Source organism: Talpa occidentalis, unplaced genomic scaffold (assembly GCF_014898055.3).
Source record: "Talpa occidentalis isolate TD23 unplaced genomic scaffold, MPIMG_talOcc4v2.1 talOcc4.2, whole genome shotgun sequence".
Lineage (NCBI taxonomy): Eukaryota > Metazoa > Chordata > Mammalia > Eulipotyphla > Talpidae > Talpa > Talpa occidentalis.
The window spans coordinates 19,256,482-19,274,237 of record NW_023602073.1 but is presented as its reverse complement, the minus strand read 5'-3'; the positions used below and the strand labels follow the sequence as shown (position 1 = coordinate 19,274,237).

The 17,756-nt window shown below is 47.3% G+C and overlaps 2 protein-coding genes across 2 annotated transcripts; one reads left to right on the top strand and one right to left on the bottom strand.

Moving 5' to 3' along the window:
• Positions 1-1,263: 1,263 nt before the first annotated feature.
• Positions 1,264-5,206, bottom strand: NKAPL (NFKB activating protein like). Its single transcript, XM_037519080.2, has one exon. The coding sequence runs from the start codon at positions 5,116-5,118 to the stop codon at positions 3,895-3,897; it is 1,224 nt and encodes a 407-aa protein (XP_037374977.1). The 5' UTR covers positions 5,119-5,206; the 3' UTR covers positions 1,264-3,894.
• Positions 5,207-8,395: 3,189 nt separating this feature from the next.
• Positions 8,396-17,288, top strand: ZKSCAN4 (zinc finger with KRAB and SCAN domains 4). The gene is made up of 5 exons (XM_037519064.2): positions 8,396-9,146; positions 10,454-10,601; positions 11,978-12,060; positions 12,983-13,103; positions 14,354-17,288. The coding sequence occupies exons 1-5, from the start codon at positions 8,727-8,729 to the stop codon at positions 15,214-15,216; spliced, it is 1,635 nt and encodes a 544-aa protein (XP_037374961.1). The 5' UTR covers positions 8,396-8,726; the 3' UTR covers positions 15,217-17,288.
• The last annotated feature ends 468 nt before the right edge of the window (positions 17,289-17,756 follow it).

The following is a 17,756-nucleotide window of genomic DNA, read 5'->3' as shown; positions in this document are numbered from 1 at the left end:
CTGGTGAATTCGCTCACCCTCCCGCGCTTCTGACTGTACCCAGTGCTTGTATAAACAAAACAAACAAAGAAACAAATAAATAAATAAAAAGATGCCTCTATTAAAAAAAAAATTTAACATGTATTTTTGATGAGAAGGGGAAACTCTTAGTGGGAACAGATGAGTACTTCCTTTATATGGCAAAATTAAATATATCTTAAACAAAAGCCTCCTTCATGATTTCACGATTCATGGTGAAGTCTTACAAGTATTCTCATGAAAATCCAGTGGAATTTGCTAAGAATTAAAGGGGCAATATTTTTTTTTTTTGAAGACTTATCTATTTATGCATACAAGAGCTGGGGCACAGGTGAGAGATGTGGGGGATGAGTGGATTCACCAAAGACAGAGTAGGGAACAGAACAGGCAGATTGACTGATATACACTTATGAAGGGAGCAGTGGGCGAATCAGGAGAGGTCTGCTGCCCCATGTGGGTTGCTCGCTGGCGGACCAGGAATTGAACTCGTGCTCCAGAGACTGCAGATTGCTTCATAGTGAAGTGCTTAACCCCTTGCGCCACCAGGGAGGCCCCAAGAGGCAGTACTTTTGACTTGAATTGCTGATAGCTATAAGTTAAAAAAAAAAAAAAATTACCTTCCTTGTTCTATAGATCTTTAAAAATTTTACTGTGAAATACCCATTAGGACCCTTATGTTGAGGGGAGGTGGATGAAGTGCTGTATTTCACGAAACACAGAAGTCAAAAAATGAGAAAGTTGATGTTTTATAAAATTTATCAATTGTAAATCAATCAGCAGTAAACTTTGCTTTCTTGGGCTGTTTCTTAGCACTAAATAAAAGTCAGGCCAGCAATTTGATCTTTTCAACTTCCCCTTTAAGCAAAGTTTAATAGGAAAGTGACCCTGATGGTTTCTTGAAACCTAAACATGATGCAAAGTGTTTGTCGTCCTGTTTTCCTTCTATTCCACAAGCCATAACATTGTACTGTGGGCAAAACTATTTAAAAATAAAAACTTGCTTTCATTAGAGCCCCTGAGACAATGTGCTACACACTCAAATTCCAACTCCACAATCTTTTAGGCAGCTTTACTGACCAACATTATTAAGCAGCAAATTAAGCACAAGAACAGTACAAAATGCTCTCACAAAAACTATTATTTGTAGCATTGTATGTACTTTGTCTATTTGAAAAAGAAGCCCACTAATTTTACCTGGGCTTACTTAGGAGAAAATATACACAAGATACATGATAGAAAGGGTTTATTATTTGAAGAATGCTTATGAGCAATGAGAAAAGGGCCAACAAAAATGGACAAAGGTTATAATGTGGGTAATTCACCAGAAAAAAATGCAAGACTCTGGGCCTCCTCTGGTGGCGCAGGCAGTTGAACACAGCGCTATGAAACTGTCCGCAGCCTCTGCAGTGCCGGTTGGATCCTGGCCTGCCGGCGAGGGCCCCACATGGCGGGGCAGACCCCTCCTGTCTCACCTGCTGCTCCCCTCAGCAATATATTTCGTCAGTCTGCCTGTTCTATTTCCCGCTCTCTCTGGTGAATCCTCTCTCACCCTCCCGCACATCTGGCTTGCACCCTGGTTCTTGTATAAAATAAATAAATAAATCTTTTTTAAAAATGCGAGACTCATATTTGAAAACATGCTCAACTTTACTCTTATAGAAATGAACATTTTTTAATTGCCATTTTCACCTAGAGGATTTGCAAAGATCAAAAGGTTTAGAAGTACAATACTGGTGGTGATATAAGAGGGCATGGAAACTGGTACATCTGATTTGGAAGGCAATGTTGCAATATCGTTAAAATGTCAGGGGGCATAGTTTAAATATGACATTCTTAGACTTGCCCTCACCACTCTATCAAAAACATCCCCCATTACTGTCTCCAGCCTCTTATTTCCTTCCCAGCATGTTAGTAAATTATATATGTATCTGTTAACTTTTTAAAGTCTGTGTCTCCTTAGAAAGTAAAATATCCGATGACAGATATCAAATCTAACTTGCTCCTTGGCTTCCCCCTAATACAGAACTCTATACTTAGCACCAAGAAACTACCTAGAAAATTTTTTCCCTTTGATCCAATAATTCCACTACCAGGTGACCATTTTTACATGTTCCAAAGGATCCTTTTTTGACCCAGTAATAGTATTTCTACATATGATATAGATAATACACAGGTTTTTCACTACAGTATTGTGTAATAACAAAATAAACATCTTAAATATTCAATAAAATATGGTACTTCCACACACTAGAACTCTGTGAGATCACTTGAAAGAACAAGGTACTTTCATATGTACTGATAAAAAACATCTCCAAGATGTATTGTTAAGTGAAAAAGCAAGGTATAGATATTTGTGTACTGTGTGGTATTGTTTCTAAACATGGATAAGGTATTTGTAACAAGGTGGCTTCCACCAGAGTTTCCAACCTTTGTTGAAAATCTCAAGCTAGTGTGGTCCAATGTATTGGGCTATTAAGCCTCATGTTGAGGTGAAGCCCCCTTTTACATAACACTGTCCTGCCAGATTCTAGAATCCCACCCCCTCACCTTTGGCTCTGTGGGGCTTACCAGGATCTTGAGCTTTGCAAAGGGGCTTACCCAAATGAGATTGTTTATTGTTATGAAGTCTCAGGGTTCAGGCAGCTGTCACCCAGTGACAACAGATCATGAATAGAGTACATTCTAGTTTTCCCAGCATAGGATTAGCCAGTCTCAATGCTAACTCTCTTGACCATATGTCTCCTCCTAATATGATCTTTCTCCAGAGCTCTGCCAACTGTTTCCCCCTCTACCTTTTCATTTCTCCTCCTAGTCTATTGTGGCACCTAATCTACTCTTTGGAAGACTCAGGCACCCCAGATCTCCACCTTTTCCTATTTCTATGGAGAAACCCCATATTCCTTTCAATCAGGTACTTGACCTCTAATAGTCAAGGCCAAACCTTTTTTCAATGTTTGGCTTCTGGCACACATACTTTACTGCTTTTAAAAAATTATTCCAAACTGTCATGGCATTTGTTGGTAATGACATTACCCTGCTTTTCATTCAGGTATCCTCTCCTTCCCCATGTAGACCATAAACAGACCAGGTTTGGTCTAAGTGATTGTTTCCCTGGCAACAGCATACTGTGGGTAGCCATGTGACCAGAACTAATCCAAATTAGGCAGACTCTCAGGATTATCTGGACTCTGAAGACAGTAATATTCTTTCTCTTTTCAGCAGTGGACCAGGAAATATAAAATCTAACTCAGGAGCTTTGGCAGCCCTCTTGTTATTTAAGGGAAACCAGCCTGAAGAGGAAGCTGAAGGTGAAAAAGAAGCCATAGTCCTATTAAAGCTGGGCAGCAAACCTGTCCGCCTGCTGGACTTCTTAGTTATATCCGCTAAACCGTCTTTACTCCTCAGGTTAATTCCAGAAGCATATATTCAGTTAAATCCTTTGCTCTTTCTGAAGTTCTTGAGTCCTCCCTGAGGCAAATGAATGGCTTCATAAGGCCAAAGAGAAGAGTCAGGGCAAGAGGAATTAAAAACAAAACAAAACAAAAAACACTTGGGGATGACAGCGCCTATCATTATCCTGCAATATACTAAAAACTTATGATGGATATAGAAGACAGCAAAAAGAGATTTCTTGGGAGAGAAGAATCAGAGACTGTGTTAAAAGATTACTGATTCTCCCATAGATAGTTCTGAAAACCATGTGCATATACTTTTAGTTAAAAATAACCAAAAAGCTTTCTAAAGAGATCTCAAAATGCAATTTTTTCTTGAGGGACTTATTATTAACATAAGTAGGTACAACAGACCACACAGCCTTTTAAATACTATTTTGGGGATAGAAAAATTGTTTAAAGGCAGGCTGTAATATGAAAACGCTTATTTGTCATCTTTCCCTTTTGTCTTTCTGTATACCATCTCTCGGAAACTGGCTAGGATCTTATTCTCTCTCTTCCGTCGTTCTTCTTGGTTAAAGGATGCAAGGGCTCTCTTCTCATCAGCACTGTAGATCTGGTTCTCTTTACGCAGTCGAACAGCCTCCATTCTGCGATGCCTGCTACCACTCATAACATAACCTGAACATTCAAATGAAGCAATCTCTTCACTCGTGAGCCCGATCTCCCCTCGGCGTGGGATACGCTTCCCGGCTTTGACATACTCAGCCATAGCTGCACCTTCTCCTGGGAGCAGAGCATGGCCATAGTTCAAAGGTTTCTCATCTTGGGAGGTGTGTGTCACAGGCGCTTCTGGACCTATAAGATCCGTGGCATCTGCAATCTTAGGCTGCTTAATCCAGTTATCTTCTGGCAACTCCCCGTCTGAATCCTTATTGCTCGAGTCACTGGATTCTTTTCTTGTTTTCTTACTCTTCTTTTTCTTGGGTTTTTTGGCTCTGTGTTTCCTTTTCTTCTCTTTCTTCTTGGCTTTTTTGGCTCTCTTTTTATCATTACTGGAGCTAGAGTCAGTGTCAGAGTCTGAATTACTGTCACTATTATCCGAGTACTTCCTATGCTTTCTTTTGGACTTTCTCTTTCTTTTTTTCTTGTTTCTTGAACGTCTGGTCTTCTTTTTCCTTTTCCCTTCCGAGCTGGAATCTGAACTGCTGCTCTTTTGAGTCCTTGCCTCTTCATCCTCAACTGGGGTGTGCTCATCAGAGTCCGGCTCAGGAAACTTTGGAGACAGCCCCCACACCTCAGGAGCCCCCAACTCCCCAATTCTTTCTCTTTCTTTCAGCCTCCGCTGCCTAAAGCTCTCCTGCGTCTCCTTCTCGCGGTCTTCCGCCCACTGGCGGTCGCCCGCATAATGGTGGTGGTGATGGTAGCGGTATCCGCCATAGTAGAACGATGGGGACGAGAAAGTATAGTTGCGGAGTCCAGGCTGCCGCTCTCGAGACCCCGTGCCGCTCAGTGGGTAAGAGGCGCCGGGGCCCGACCCACCCCACTGCGGCCTGAGGCCCTCGCGGCCGCAGGAGTGAGGGCGGGAACGGCCGTCCCAAGGGGAGCGTCTGGTCTGCGGGAACGGCGGGCTCCTCGACGAGCTGTGTTGGCGTCTCCAAGAGCCCGGGGTGTCGTCGGGATAACGGGGCCTGGACACTGGCGCCATGAACTGCGCTTTCACAGCCCGCCGAATGGCCAACGCCCAGCGGTTACTACAGAGACCGGAGGGACGCCCGAACGCCTCCGGCGCAGGCGCACAAGCAAAGGTCCCCGCACACGACTTCCGTTTCCGGCCTGTTGCCAGGCGACGACCCAGCCGGCGCATGCGCCTTGAGGCATCTTTGACTGATACTGGAAGTTTCTTACCTGGTGGATAAAGGGGCGTCTCCGCCCCGGGTTTCAGGATTTAGACGTCCCCGTGCAGCACGGGAAACCAGTTTGCTTCAGGCTTATTGACGTTTCCTCCGACGGCAGGATTATCCCAACGAGCCACTCGTGTCCTCTCGTGAACCCAGTTAGCACCTCGCCATCTTGAGGCCACGGAGCCCGCTCCCCACAGCGCCTGGTTCTTCACGCTGTTTCCAATGCAGCTCGTGTGTGTCTTTAGCCTGCAGTGTCCTCTCCTGGGCTATGAGTAGATGTGGGGCGGGGGGAAGATGAGGCGGTAACACAGACGCCAGCATTTATGGAGTGGCCACTGTGTTCTCCGCAAAGTGCTGGGTAGGTGCTTCCACATATTGTTTAATTCAGTCCTCACAATAACAGTTCCTTTCTTGGCCCTGCCATTAGAAAATGCCACAAGCTGAATGACGTAGCAACTGAAATGTATTTATTGATTCACAGTTCTGAAGGTTCAGATCAAGGTGTGGTCGGGATTATTACTTTTTTAAGACTGAGGAAAACGCTCCCCTTCTGCCTTCTGCTGGTTTGCTGGCAATTGTTGTGTACCCTGACCTCTCAATGCATCACCCCGTTCCCTGCCTTCATGGTCACATGGTCTTCTCCTTTGTGTCTCTCTCACGCTTTTCAAATTTCCCATTTTTATAAGGACATCAGTCATATTGTATTAGGGCCCATCCTAATGACCCACTTTATTAATTACCTTTGTTTATCTTGATTACCCCACCACCAAATAAGATCACATTATCAGTTATTGGGGTTTAGGGCACTTAACATACCTTTTTTCTGGGGGGGGGGACACAATTTAATCCAGAACAATAGCCAAATTTGTATAATCTCTGTTTACAAATGAAGAACCGCAATAATAGTAGAATCAGGGCCTCCCTGGTGGCACAAGGGGTTAAGAGGCAATCTATGAGGCTGTCCACAGCCACTGCAGCATGAGTTCGATCCCCAGCCAGGGAGCAACCCATGTGGCACAGCAGACCTCTCCTGTCTTCCCGCTGCACCCTTCAGCAGTGTCTTTCAGTCGGTCTGCCTGTTCTGTTCCCCACTCCGTCTCTGGTGAATCCTCTCACGCCCCTCACCTCTGGCCTATACCCCAGCCCTTGTATGCATAAATAAATAAATCTTTGGGGAAAAAAGTAGAATTAGAGACCTACTCAAAGTCAAGAGACTAGGCTACTTGAATTTTTGTGATTTGTTTATTGGTCATTCCAGAGTCCTCATCTGTGAATTGCCAGTGTAGAAGCCTCATCAATTTTTCTGTTTGATGGTTGGATTTTTTTCTTCCTTATTTGTAGAATATTTATTCTGGATATGTAGAATATTTGTATGTTCTGGATATAGATCCTTAGTCATTGCAAATATCTTCTGTCAGACTTTTGTTTGTCATTTCCACTTGTTTCTGTTATCTTTTGATGTAGTTTTAAATTTTTGTGTCAAATTTACCAGTTGTTTCCCACATATTTGTGTAGTTTGTTTATATTTTTAAAGATTTATTTATGCATACAAGAACTGGGGTGCAGACCAGATGTGTGGGGGGTGAGAGGATTCACCAGAGTGGGGAGTAGAACAGGCAGATCTACTGAAATACACTGCGGAGGGAAGCAGCAAGTGAGACAGGAGAGGTCTGCTGCGCCATGTGGGTTGCTCCCTCGACAGGGATCAAACTCGTGCTACAGTGGCTGCCAATAGCTTGATAGCACTCTCTTTAACCCTGCACCACAAAGGAGGCCCCATGTTTTGTGTAGCTTGTATATTTTAAAAGAAATCCTGCTTTATTGTGTCCTGCTGCAGTTGCTGCGGACAGCTTCATAGGTTGCATCTTAACCCCTTGTACCACCAGGGAGGCCCCCATGTTGTCAATTTCAGTTTGAATTCACACACTACAGGAATAATTTTGGCCTTTCTCTTTTTCATGTTTGTAACTCTGACATGAGAAAACTCAATATCTTAAGTGTATTTGCTTGATTAAGTCTTCCAATGGATAATCAGTTTCCTGCTGTCTTCTTGCTTCTCTCAGTTGGGCTCAGACCTCAAGTGGATGGTTGGTTAATGAGGTCAATAGATGGTAGTTATATTTCAATGTCAATTTCCCTGCCATAGACCCCTCCTAACTGTCATGGAAGAGAGGAAATACCCCCTGTCCTCTCGGGAATATATTCTGAGCTAAGGAATGGGCTGGAGATCTGAAGCTTCAAGGGAGAGAGGATTCAGACTCACATGACAAGGAAAGGGTGACTCAATATGAAGACTCCACACTCTGATATTACGTGTTTACCCTGCCAAATAGATAGATTTCTCCTATAAAAAGTTTATTTCTGGTAAAAACACTAATTCTGGGCAATACCCCAGTTTTCATTCTCCTAGGCAGTTAAGGGAGTGGTAAAATTTTCTCATGAGCCTGCAGGGCCTCTGTTGATCTTAGTTTGAAGTAATCCACATATTACAGTCACACATTTGGGAAGGCCTAGCCTTCATCTCACCAGTGTAAACCCTCTCCTCATTCAGGCTACAACCTCACTCCAGGCTGGGCTGCCTTTTCTTCCACTTTGGCTTTTGGGTTGATTTATTCAGGAAGGAAGGTGGGATTTTGTTTAATTAAAAGAAAATTACTATGGGGCCTCCCTGGTCAGCACTAGTTTCATTCCCGGCGGGCCAGGGAGAAACCCACATGGCGGGACAGACCCGCTGCTCCCCTCGGTGGTGTACTTGCGTCCGTCTGCCTGTTCTGTTCCTTCTGTTCCCCGCTCTGTCTCTGGTGGGTCCTCTCACCCCCCGCATCTCTGGCCTGTACCCCAATTCTTGTATAAAAATAAATAAATCTTTAAAAAAAAAGACAATTACTATGGAATATTTCAAATACATATAAATGTACAAAGACTATTACAGTCACACACCCCTACGCTTCTTAACAGATCAACAACTATCATTATGCTATTTTCTTCCTCTCCTGAATTTGAAGCAAATTCAGACATTGTATCAGTGCAGGTGATGACGTAGTTGCTAAAGGGTTAACTCAGGAATTACCACCGAGAGGCGCTTCCTAGAGATCCCAGGAAGTGGCCCCGATTCCCACGTAGGCTTCCTGTGACCCCGCCTCGGCTTTTTTCCTGTCGTGGAGAATGTCCTGTCTTCCCCGGGACATCCTTGGGGATACTTGTGGGGTCCTGGATGGGTGCAGAGGAGGACGCTGCAGCGGCGCGGGATGTAGGGAGGAATCCGTGCAGCTGCGATCCAGGGTGTTCTGAGCCCCTGGGCACGCAGGGGGAACCACCCGCAGTTTTTCTGGCTAACAGTTATTTCCCACCTTTCAAGAATTTTCTGTAGAAATACAGCTCCCGGCTGGAGTGACACCCCAGGACTGCCAGGATGGCCAGAGAACCAAAGGAAAGTGCAGCCCTGGACGCCCAGTCCGCAGAGGACCGGGCAGGGATTCTGACCGTGAAGGTGAAGGAGGAAACCGCCTCCTTGGCTGCTGAAGCCGGTGCATCCGACAGCCCCGCTTTTGGCCCGGAGCGCTCCCGCCAGCGCTTCCGAGGGTTCAGCTACCCCGAGGCCGAGGGACCCCGCGAGGCGCTGTGCCGGCTCCGGGAGCTCTGCCGACGGTGGCTGCGGCCCGAGACGCACAGCAAGGAGCAGATCCTGGAGCTGCTGGTGCTGGAGCAGTTCCTGACCATCCTCCCCGGGGAGCTGCAGTGCTGGGTGCGGGAGCAGCACCCCGAGAGCGGGGAGGAGGCGGTGCTGCTGCTGGAGCATCTGGAGAATCAGCTGGGCCCGCCCAGACCGCAGGTAGAGGCAGGTGTAGTGTCTGGCAGCGGGTCTATCCCTTCCTAAGCCTCTGGGTCCCCCGGAGGGGCAGCTCCTTGCAATCCAGAAGTTCTCAGGCTCTTTTTGTACCAGGAACCTCTTGGGCAGCGAGGTGGAGGCCCCAGGCCCCTTTCATAATAACATTTTCCTACACATAAAGGAAAGTGCAAAGGGTTATGATGAAACTTTAGTTATATTGATATATAGTTATCAAAACACTAGGCAAATCTGTGATAAAGTCACATGCTTTTTGAAATGAATGCAGGAATGAATAAGAGCTTGGGGCTGGCCTAATCCCTGGGGTGTCAGAGTGGTGAGTGACTGACCTTATTTGCCTGGCTGCCATGTGTCAGGAAAACATCTGCGGTTTCTATTGCTGACAGAGTTCTGGGTGTGCTTATGCCACATTGTTTGTTGCTTCTACTCCTAATGGCAGGGAATACTCAATTTCTCTTAGTAAAGATAAAATTCCTCCCCATTCAGATTCACAAGATACTTGGGAGGGGGTGTGTGGACCACAGCAGGAAGCCCTGGGTGTTCATGAGACTAGTTCCTCTTTGCATTATCCTGTGCCCTCGTGTGTCCCTTTCAGGGTAAACAGAAAGTCTTGTAACTGGTCACCAGCCATCTAAGGTTCTTGAGTTGACTCCGGAGCTCACCAGCCCTGAAACAGTGAGAAATCATTTTAAATCTCTAGCTTAAGGCACTTCGTTCTTTATAGATGATGTGGGAAGTTCTGAGCTGCACATGAACTAATTAATGGTCATGAAAGTGACTTGAAAGCTAATTCATTACAAATGTTCCATTTAGTGGGAACATTCCATGTGCCAGGCCCTGTGTCAAGCGACTTCACATACTGTGATCTTATTTACTGGTTTTCCAGACCCTGTAACTTGAAATTGTTATTGTAATTTTGCAGATAAGAAAAGACTAGTGTTCTTTGAGAACTGAGCACCAACTCTCAGAGTTTCCATAAAAGTGCAGTGTTGGGAGGGAGCAGAGTGATGGCTGGGAGCGTGGGCCCTGGAGCCCTTCTGCCTGTGCCTCGTCCTGACATGCAGTGTCCTGGCATGCAGTGTCCTGGCATGCAGCGTACTAGCTGGAGAGGTTGGGCCCCCTGCTGAAGCTCTGTGCCTCAGTTTCCCCCATTACAAAAATAGATAATAATAGTATAAGGTTGTTGTTATCTGTGTTAAGGGAGTTAATACTCAAAACTCGTAGAAATAGGGCCTGGCATACATAGAAAGCATGATGGGAGTGTCCCAGGAATATAAACGAATGGCTTCTAGGTTCCAGGGGGTGACCGGGGACAAGAACTCCTCTGTTACAAGATGGCCGTGTGGACGCCAGCTCAGAGGTCACGAAGTACTCAGTTTCAGCCAGGAAAGCCTCTGCTCAAGCATGAATCTCTGGGACCCCAGGCCTTGCCAGACCAAGGTGAGGATTCTCCAATGCAGACTTTATCCCATTTCATTCAAGACAGCTCTGTTGAAAGATACTTTATATGCCTGTGACAGGGTACTTTACTTTGAGATTGGGACTGAAAGGGAAATTGCAGACTCTGGTGGGAAGCTTTCCTAACCAAGCCTAGACATAGTAGGACTTTATTAAAATTGGTGTTTGAAAAGGATGGATTTTTTTCTTTTTAACAACACAGTTATCTCTGTCCACTTAATTTATATTCGTGGAGGCTCATGTTGTTGGTAAGCATCCAGTGAGCTTACACTCTAATTTTTAGTATCGGTAACTACTATGAAGAATATAAATAAGCATATGTAAAGCTAGTCAGAATATTCCAGAAAGTGTAGTACTGTTGGTAATCAGTATAAATCTTAGAAATCCTTGGTCTTGTAACAGTAACAGCGTGAGATCACTCATTAGGAAACTACTATAATCTCCCACGTGTCCCCATGTGCGGTGGAGATTTGGGCAGTTCCCAGGAATAACACACTGGACCTGCCAGCCAACGTGCAGTCTTTACTTTTCAACAGAATTTCTAGCCTAAGCTCATTTTTTCAAAAAGATTTATTTATTTATGCATACAAGAGCTGGGGTGCAGGCCAGAGGTGTGGAGGGTGAGAAGATTCACCAGAGAGAGTGGGGAGCAGAACAGGCAGATTGACTGAAATACACTGCTGAGGGGAGCAGCAGGCGAGGCATGAGAGGTCTACTGCGCCAAGTGGGTAGCTCCCTGGCTGGCCAGGGATTGAACTTGTGCTGCAGTGTCTGCAGACAGCTTCATAGGTTGCATCTTAAACCCTTGTGCCCCCAGGGAGGACCCTAAACTCATTTGTTTTCTGTCTCACCAAGTTCACTACTTATAGGAAAACCTGAAGTTATTTTTCTCAAATCTGAGCAGGTTCCATGCAAGCAGACTCCTGTTCCCTCCTTTCCAACTTGACAGTCTTATCTGACTCCTGTTAGTTTTTTAAAACTAAAGCAGGAAAGCCACTAACAGCTACCAAAGAGATTTTCACAACCACCACCAAAATCCTTTTATCCTTCTCCATAAAATTCAAGACTAAAAGGTTTTCCAGTGGAAAGTTTTCTCTGTTTTTTTGTTTGTTTTTTTGTGTGACTCCCATTACACACCCCTACTGAGGATCCTGCCTATGTGTGCTTTCTGTGTCTGTGGTGCACACCTCTCTTAGGCCCTGGGGCTGGTGCTGTAGGAATCAGGTATTTTGGAAAGGCGCACTCTGTATAAACTTCTTGACTGAAATTTATATTCCAGTTTATGAATTGGACTCGGCCTTGGCGTGGCAGGAGTGAATGCCAGGGGCGGTGTCATCCAGAGCTTCTTTCCTACTTAGTTCTCCAGGTTCCTGGACTTGCCCCCGGAGGGCACTGCAGAAGAGAAGCAGTAGGGGCCACCAGGCTCACGCCAGAGCCCCAGGTGAGCTGGAGCCCCCACCTCCCCAGGCGACCAGGACTTCTCCCTGTGGGTGGGCTTTCTAGTCCACCCCTTTCTACCCCCACATCCACTCTCACCCTACAGTCTGGTTTTCTCATCCGTCGTAAGCCTTCCATTGTCTGCCCTTTTCTGGGACCCACTTCATATGGTTTCCTCTTTTACTCCTGGTGGAGGACAGTGTGTACGCCCCACCTCTCCTACACCCCATCTAATTGTTCTTTATCATGGGATTTTCTTCAACAAGAGAAGTTAATTCAAGTAAAAGATTTTGTTGTGCTGGTTAATTAATTGTATTTTTTTTAAGGCACCATAAACTGTGTTTTTAGTAGGGAAAGACCAGGTCTCTGCCCTCTAGAAAGGTGAACTTGAAGAAACAGATGAGGCCCGTCCTTTCAGTCTAAAGTTTGGTTCCATTGGAACAATTTTTACCTGACCTGGATTTTCATTTCTTACCCAGTCTTCCATGCTCTGCTTGAAAATCTCAGTGGTTGAAGCTCTGTCATACCCACATTCCCCATGAATTCTGTCAACTCAGGCCTAGATTCACTATATGTTAAAAGTTAATATAATTGAGCCCCTTCTCTCCTTGGCCACAGTACATCACAAAGCGTTTGAAAGGCTTTGACAATTCCACATCTCTCTGCGTGGCCACACATTCTCACCTCTGGACTGTTTAGTCGTGCAAAAGAGCTACTCCTCTGTAATAATTCTTTCATTCTGAAGAATAACCATTTTCAAAAAGTGGTTATTTTCGTGACAGCAAGGTTAGAGGGGTAGGGATAAATAGATGTGTCCCCCACGTGTTGTCTTCTCAAGCCCCTTTAGGGGGAACATTTGTTCTTCACGTGGAGCTTCGGGAGTGATGTTGAGCAAGAAGAACTCAGTGAGGTTTTGGTTATTTTAGGGGGTGCTGAAAATGGAAGATGTGTCCCTGCCTCTCGCCCCTGGATGGACACAGCTGGACTCGCCCCACGTGAACTTTTGCCGAGATGCAAGGCAGGACTGCGGCAGCCTGGTCTCCCCCGGTAAGGCGGGCCCTGCTTCTCATGTGCTTTTTGCATCCTCTGTATTCACGCTTCCAGGGCTGCGAGAAGCCACTTCAGTTTTTTTTTGTTTTTTGTTTTTTTTTTAAGATTTATTTATTTATTTATACAAGCACTGGGTACAGTCAGAAGCACGGGAGGGTGAGAGAATTCACCAGAGCCAGAGCGGGGAGCAGAGCAGGCAGAAGGACCGAAGTACACTGCTGAGGGGAGCAGCGGGCGGCAGGAGAGGTCTGCGCGCCATGTGGGATCCTCCTCCGGTGGCCGGGGAGCAGCCGGGGATCGAACCGGCACTGCAGAAGCTGCGGGCAGCTTCGCAACCCAGTGCTTAACCGCTGCGCCACTGGGGAGGCCCAAGCCACTTCAATTTTCACTGGGTTCAGAACACGGTTTCTGAGGCGCAGCGATTAACCAGCCTGTGACTGGCTTTGTAACCAGTAACCACCGAGTCTCACTTCTGCTCAGCTCTCCTCCCAGCATTCCGGCCAGTTGAGGGGTTGAAGCAGATCCTGCTCATAGTAGGTGCGGGTGTGGCGCATAGTAGGTGCCTGTGAGTGTCCACTTCCTTCCTGCGGCCTGCCTGACAGTGCACAGTGTGGGGTCTCCTCAGGGAATGTTGGTAGAAAACAGCGTTTTGCTGATGGTCAATTCAGGATGCCCGAGTACAGCACCAGAGCTCAGCGAGGAGGGCGCACGCGCAGGTCGCCAACTGACATCTGGAGTCACACAGCCCCCCGGGCCCAGCGGGCCCTCCAGCTCAGGCCACCCCCCGCCAAAGCCTATTGTTTGGGGACCCACCTGACTGGGACAAGAGCAGAGGTGGAGGTTCTTGTCACAGGTGAACACTCAGTCCTGGGTGCTCACTTGGCTGTTGCTTCCAGAACACTCCAGAAGTCCCTCCACTTGCCTTGTTCACTGTGGCCTCTGCCCAGTCCTTTCAGTGTGTAATCTGGGGGACACGGGCTGCCTCCCCGTCTTAGAGTTCAGAGCCTGCCCAGCACAGACTCGGTCCTCCCTCCCCCCGCTCCCGTCCACTCTCTCCTTCCCACTTTGCATCTTTCTTCTCAGGCCTCCCTCCTCCCCAGCACCCCCATCCTTGCTCCTGACTCCCCTCCTTGTTGCTGCCTGAAACCCTCCCCGTTGGCATCCGTGACCTCTGTCCACTGCCTCCCTGGCCCTCACCAAGGGCCGTCCCGGGCCGCGATGACAGCTGCTGCCATTTGTGGTTTCAGGTGGGGACGTGTGCACTAAGCTGAGGGGCTCACCTGGGGACGAGGGCCCTCCGGAGAAGGAGGCCAGGCAGAGCCCATGCCCCCCAGGGGGAGCCACGGGCCAGATGTCTCCCTGCGCAGAAGTTGGTGAAAAAGAGGGCGGGTTCCACAGAAAGCAGAAACGGGCCCTTGGGAGCAGGCGGCACATTTGCCACGAGTGTGGCAAGAGCTTTGCTCAGAGCTCAGGGCTGACTAAGCACAGGCGGATCCACACCGGGGAGAAGCCCTACGAGTGCGAGGACTGCGGGAAGACCTTCATTGGGAGTTCGGCCCTGGTCATCCATCAGCGCGTCCACACGGGAGAGAAGCCCTATGAGTGCGAGGAATGTGGCAAAGTCTTCAGTCATAGTTCAAACCTCATCAAACACCAGCGGACGCACACTGGGGAGAAGCCCTACGAGTGTGAGGACTGCGGCAAGACCTTCAGCCAGAGCTGCAGCCTCCTGGAACATCACAAAATCCATACCGGGGAGAAGCCATACCGGTGCGCCGTGTGCGGCAAGGCCTTCCGGAGGAATTCCCACCTCCTGCGGCACCAGCGGATCCATGGCGCTAAGCACACGCCGCACCCCCAAGCCGGAGACGCCTGGGAGGGCGAGAGCAGGGTGCAGAGCCAATGGGAAGACATTGGGGCCCCGGCGTCTCATCAGTGTAACACATGCGGGAGGAGTTTCACGCAGAATAGAAGCCTCCTTGAGCATCAGAAGATCCACACCGGGGAGAAGCCCCATCAGTGTGATGTGTGCGGCAGAGGCTTCACCCGGACGTCATACCTGCTGCAACACCAGAGGAGCCACGTGGGGAAAAGAATCCCGCCCCAGTGACCTGCCCCTCCCAGATCGTCCTCTGAGGGGCTCTTAAGGTGAGGCCTCCTCTTGGGTATCTGGCGCCTCTCACCAGCTCCAGCTTCTCAGGCTCTGGGAGAACAGACCCTCCCTCCATAGCCCTGGGAACCCTTCCTGCTGTGGACCCGGCCTGGGGCTTAATTAGCCTCAACAGCCTCAGCTGTTTGTCAGAAAACAAGAGTTTGGCTGAGATGAATTATCTTCTGCATTCTAGAAGGTGATCGGTAAGACCTGGCTTGCCAGGAGGCTGTGAGAGAACTGTCTGGAAGAGGTCGAACCTGGCATGGTTGATTCTTACCTGTTGGACTTGGAGGTGCTCCAGGCTGGCCAATGCCCTCAGCCGGCACTTTCTGCCCGCTGGGTGGGTGCTCCCCTGTGGGGCTGCTGCTCTGGGCACACATGTTGCCCAACAGAATCCTGCTCCAGTTGATGGGTCAATGGACCATGTCCCCCCCACCCCCCATTGTGCCTTGCGTACAGGTGCTATTATCATTTATTAAATATGCCAGTGAAATGACACTCAGCATTCTGAAATCCAGTGTTGTCTAGATTTCTAAGGAATTTCTCACTAAGGTCACTTGTGTTTGGGTTCCAATTCTTGAAGGTTCTAGATTCCAGGTTGCCATGCAACCATCCCAGGCTGGGTAGGTTCACTGTTGATTCAGGCAAATGGAAAAAGAATCTTGGAGCCTAGGTATATCTGACATGCCTTTATCGCTGAAACGGGATGGGATACACATGCAAATCAGGGTGTCCATTTTTACAGGTGCAGGCGCACCGTGTTCTCTGGCTTCTTGGCATGGGTATAATTATAGGTGTGTGTGCCTGCTGCTTATGGTCCCAAGTGCTTTCTTACAATAACACAATATGACTTGTGGGTAATGAAACCTAGAAAGAAACAAAGCTGCAGGTGGTGGTGCAGAGACTGGCGGTGAGAGGTAAATAAGAGCCTGAGTTAATCCCTGTTTCTTACACAGTTCAATCTAGTGTATTTATTGCCAAGTATATATGGTTGTTAGATGGGGGAAGAATCCGTCTGCACAGTATGGTGCTTCCAGTAAGAATGCCTTAAACTACTATGTCATTAAGACATTGTGAGACAGCTCTACCCACAGAACCCCACTCTACTCAGTTATTTCACATTTTCTATTCTTTAGAGAGTAACCTTTCATGTTCAGGTAAGTAGAAATCAATCAAGGCACAGAGCAAGTCTATAAATTTTGATATAAATTCTGTGATGTCCACCAGCTCGTTGCTCACCCTCTCCTGATCTTGGCCTAACCTAGTGCCAGGGCACCTTCCTCCCAACTTAGAGCCAATATTGCACTCAGGCTTTGCCAACTAAGTTTAACTTCTTCACATCAGAGGTGTCACATCAAATATTGATAACAGGTGTCATCCATGTTTTTGAAACTGCTCTTTGGTTTGGGGACAGGGAGACAGGGTCAGAGGCAGCCAATGAGAGAGGTGCTCAAATACGGGCAGGAGAAAATGTGTGTTCAGTAGCACACTGAGAATCCTGAGTATCTGACAGAAACAGTTCTACAATATCCAGATGGTCAACAGGTGCAGTCAAGACTATGTTGTGAGAATCACAACAATTTTGTGATTTCTTCTCTTTTCACCCAAATCACCTTCTACTGAGCTCTTCAAAGATTGGTAACTTTTTCCTAGGTGTCTGCCTGTCACCAGCTTCCAGCTTCTCAGGCTCTGCAAGAACAGTCCGTGCTTCTGAGGAAATCCCTGACCTTGTTCTTTCTGTCCTCATGTCCCTTTTCTGGGTTTCTTCCCGGAAGAACCAGGGCTGGTTGGGGAAACCACAGGCCTCTCCCTTTGTCACTTCCCCACCAGCTTCCATGACCTTCAATATTGCCCCACTGCAATCTAATTTAAAATTCTTTAGCTTTCCAAATTTCTATCAACTTTCTCCAGTTAATACTTTCAGCCCTTATTATCTCCTTTTAAATTGATCTACATTAATCTAAATCCACAAAGCTAGCCATTTTTTTCTTTCATTTTTAATCTTTCCTGAAAATCTGTTATTAATAGCCTTGATCTTTTTTTTTTTTTTTAAATTTTATTTATTTAATTTATTTATTTATACAAGCACTGGGTATAGTCAGAAGCGCGGGAGGGTGAGAGAATTCACCAGAGCCAGAGCGGGGAGCAGAGCAGGCAGAAGGACCGAAGTACACTGCTGAGGGGAGCAGCGGGCGGCAGGAGAGGTCTGCGCGCCATGTGGGACCCTCCTCCGGTGGCCAGGGAGCAGCCGGGGATCGAACCGGCGCTGCAGAGGCTACAGGCAGCTTCACAGCCCAGCGCTCAACCGCTGTGCCACCAGGGGAGGCCCAATAGCCTTGATCTTAAACACTGATTTTCTTTGGCATTTAATTGTTTCTTGTGTCCTAGGAAGAGATACGTGAAAGCCTTTTACAAACCAGAGAGCATTCTACACAGATAACACTGAGATTTAAGAAGGTTTTCTGTGTATCCTTTAAAAGCCTTCTCCGTAGAGCAGG